Source organism: Elephantulus edwardii, unplaced genomic scaffold (assembly GCF_000299155.1).
Source record: "Elephantulus edwardii isolate Elephantulus edwardi_28Jun2011 unplaced genomic scaffold, EleEdw1.0 scaffold00028, whole genome shotgun sequence".
NCBI lineage: Eukaryota > Metazoa > Chordata > Mammalia > Macroscelidea > Macroscelididae > Elephantulus > Elephantulus edwardii.
Window position 1 is genome coordinate 8,605,382 of NW_006399778.1, and position 3,044 is coordinate 8,608,425.

Genomic DNA, 3,044 nt, shown 5'->3' on the forward strand with positions numbered 1-3,044 from the left:
TGAAAACCTGCTGGACTCAACAGCACACAACAATGTCACTTAATCCTCTCAAGAATATACTGAGGTAAGTCCATTATCAGTCTCACTTAATGAGATTTTAATTTTAATTGAGATTCATCAATGTTATATAACATGCACTTGTGATTGGATAACAAGTAGTGGATCCAGGATTTGAACCCAGGCATTGATGGCTCCAGAACCTGCTAAATACATGAAGCAAAATACTAAATATGGGCCTGTCTCGTAAGTACTTAACAATTATTGTTATTCTTAGGCATATCTTTGTCCCTTAGTGGCGCAAGTGATTAAAATGCAGTAAATCTAAAGGCTGGAAGATGGAATTCACTCTGACGCAACATAGAAGAAAGGCCTGGCAGTCCATTTCTAAAAAACCAGCCTTTGAACTCCATGGAACCCACTTCCGCTCTGGCACATATGAGAGTGCCATTAGTCAGCATCAACTTGACAACAACTGTTTTTAACCCAGACCACGCAATGCCCAGGACAGGCACTCAACCACAGCTCAGCAGACACAGACACAGGCATTTATTTTGGGAAGAGTTCTAAAGAGTAATATCCTTTGGAGAGCACACAGTGGGACAGCAAGTCCTACAGGCCTCTGAGTCACTCTCCAGCCTTCAGGCAGCAAAAGCAACACCACACCTGTTTTTATAGAGGAGGACGTAGAAGATCAGAGAGGTGGGGTGAGTGTCCCAGGGTCACACAGCATAAAGCAGATGAGGCTAGAGTGTGTGCTGCAGGGGTCCCCGCCTGACTCAGGTGGATGGGAAGATGAGGAAGCCACTGAAGATGCTGTCTGCCTCAATCCCCTCATAAATGCGGCCCTTGGTAGGGTCCTTCTCGATCCAGACCTGGTCATTGCGCTGGAGCTGGAGCACTGTGCCCCCCGACACCACCTGGAAAAGCCCCTTGCTATTGGTTTCGCAGAGGCCCAGGAAGCGCCGGGTCTGGCCCCTCGTGGAGGACATGATGGACAGGCAGATGTCCCACTTGGACACCACCTGGAAGGTGAAGTAGTAGTAGCCGGGCACGGCGCAGATGAACCGGCCCGAGTAGTTCTGGTAGGGGCCCTCCTGGTTGGTGATGACGGTGTCAAAGATGACTATGTTTCCTCCTCTTGGGGGGTTTCTCCTCACTGCTGAGAAGGCTGGCCGTGGCTGGTCCCTCATGTTTCCTGGGTTACCTTTGATGCCCTTCAGCCCCGGAAGCCCAGGAGCCCCTGGGGGGCCACTGGGTCCTGGGAAGCCCATGTTGCCAGCTCTTCCAGGTGGCCCAGGGTCCCCCTGGTCTCCTTTGGGGCCTCTGATACCTGTCCGGATGCCAGCAGCCCCTGGGGAAAGAGACCTGATTGGTGTGAGCGTCCCGGGCCCCTTCATTGTCAAGGACAGTCCTGGACCCTGCGAAGAGAGGTTGCTGGGGTGGGGGGAGGGGGAGCCTGGGCCTTTGAGACACTGATTCTATCTGGTAGTGTGACCCTGAGCACGTCTCAGCATCTCTGGGCTTCAGCTTCCTCTTAGCAAAGTGGAGAGGAGCATGGACCCACTCTTGTGAGGGTACGTCAGGTACTGGGAAATGCAGACACCCTTCCTCCTCCACTGGCCCAGTGGCCATGTCCATGGCTCCTGGGTGCCGTGTGACCAGCTTCCGGCTCAGAGACCACAGCAAGCTGCCTGCTGTGAGATGCTGCAAATGCTGGTCCTTCCGCTCTGCCCTGGGCTGAGAGTCTTGGTGGGGGATGCCATTGTGACATCCTTTCTATTCTTTCTCTCCTAGAATTTCTCAGCCCCAGAACAAGAGAGGATCTGAATTCTGAACAAGCTGAGGAGGGAAGGGGAAGTAAAGAAGAAATGGAATGGGAAGGAGGATGAGAGGGACGACGGCTGCAGTTACTTGACCCCTTTCTCTGTGCCAAAACCCAAATTCACTGCCCCTGAGTTACTTCTGACTCTTAATGACTATATAGGGTGGAATACAACCACACCACAGGATTTCTAAGGCTGGTAGCTTAGTGGTAAGGAATTGTGCTGCCAACCCAAAGGTGCATGGTTCAAATCTACCAGCTTATTCACAGACAAAAAATGGACAATCTCTTCTTGTGCAATTAACTGCCTTGAAAACCCGCTGGAGGGTCAGCTTTCGGTGCCTGGGCATCAGTTCCAACTTGAGGATACACAACAAGAAAAATAATATGGAAGCAGACAGCCACACCTTTCTCCTGTGGATTGGCTCTGACGTTCTGATTAGTATCTGAGTGCTTTTAATACAGTTCCAACAAAGGGCTCCTTCCATGTTCCAGGTAGGGGTCAAGGTTATTTATACTTATTTTGCAGATGAGGAAACTGAGGCCTAGAAAGAGTCAGTAATTTGTTTGAGGTCACATAGGAAGGTAGAGTCTAAAGCCTGTGGCCTTACTTGCTCAGTTAACTAAACTACTAACAAGGCCCAGGCACTGTTACTGGCCTTTCACATCACGGTTCTTAGAGACTCACCCTTCAGAGGATGAAGGGGAGCTCACAGAGGATGCAGGCAGGAAGGTGGCTGTGTAGGGGCCTCTAGGGCTGGGAAATGGCCCAGGGAGAAGGGCTGGTCACCTCAACACTCTGGGTGGTGTGCAAACTGGAGAGGGCTGGGGTCCAAGGGAGGTACTTACCTGGCTCCCCTTGCTCCCCTTTGAGGCCTGGGCGCCCTGGTCGACCAGGAATTCCTGGGGCTCCGTCCTTCCCATTTGGTGCTCGGCACACATCTTGGGTCATGGTGGAGGTCAGGGATACGAGGAGGACACAGACCACCAGCCAGCCCCCGGGTGCCTCCATGATGGCACTGGGAAGATAGGGCAGGGCCTGCAGGCTGAGCATAGCATATGCACAACCCTGCCACTTAAATCCTATATCGTAAGAATGAGCACCCGCGTGCGTGCATGCGTGTACACACACACACACACACACACACACACACACACACACACACACAGAGCCTCTCACTCACACACCTCCCCAACACTGGACACAAAGGCCAGGACACAG

General features: G+C 52.1%; 1 protein-coding gene across 1 annotated transcript; it reads right to left on the reverse strand.

Annotated features, from left to right (window-relative positions):
• Window positions 1-776: 776 nt before the first annotated feature.
• On the reverse strand, window positions 777-2,834 carry C1QA (complement component 1, q subcomponent, A chain). The gene is made up of 2 exons (XM_006883548.1): window positions 2,672-2,834; window positions 777-1,351 (listed from the first exon to the last, which is right to left on the reverse strand). The coding sequence occupies exons 1-2, from the start codon at window positions 2,832-2,834 to the stop codon at window positions 777-779; spliced, it is 738 nt and encodes a 245-aa protein (XP_006883610.1).
• Between the last annotated feature and the right edge of the window lie 210 nt (window positions 2,835-3,044).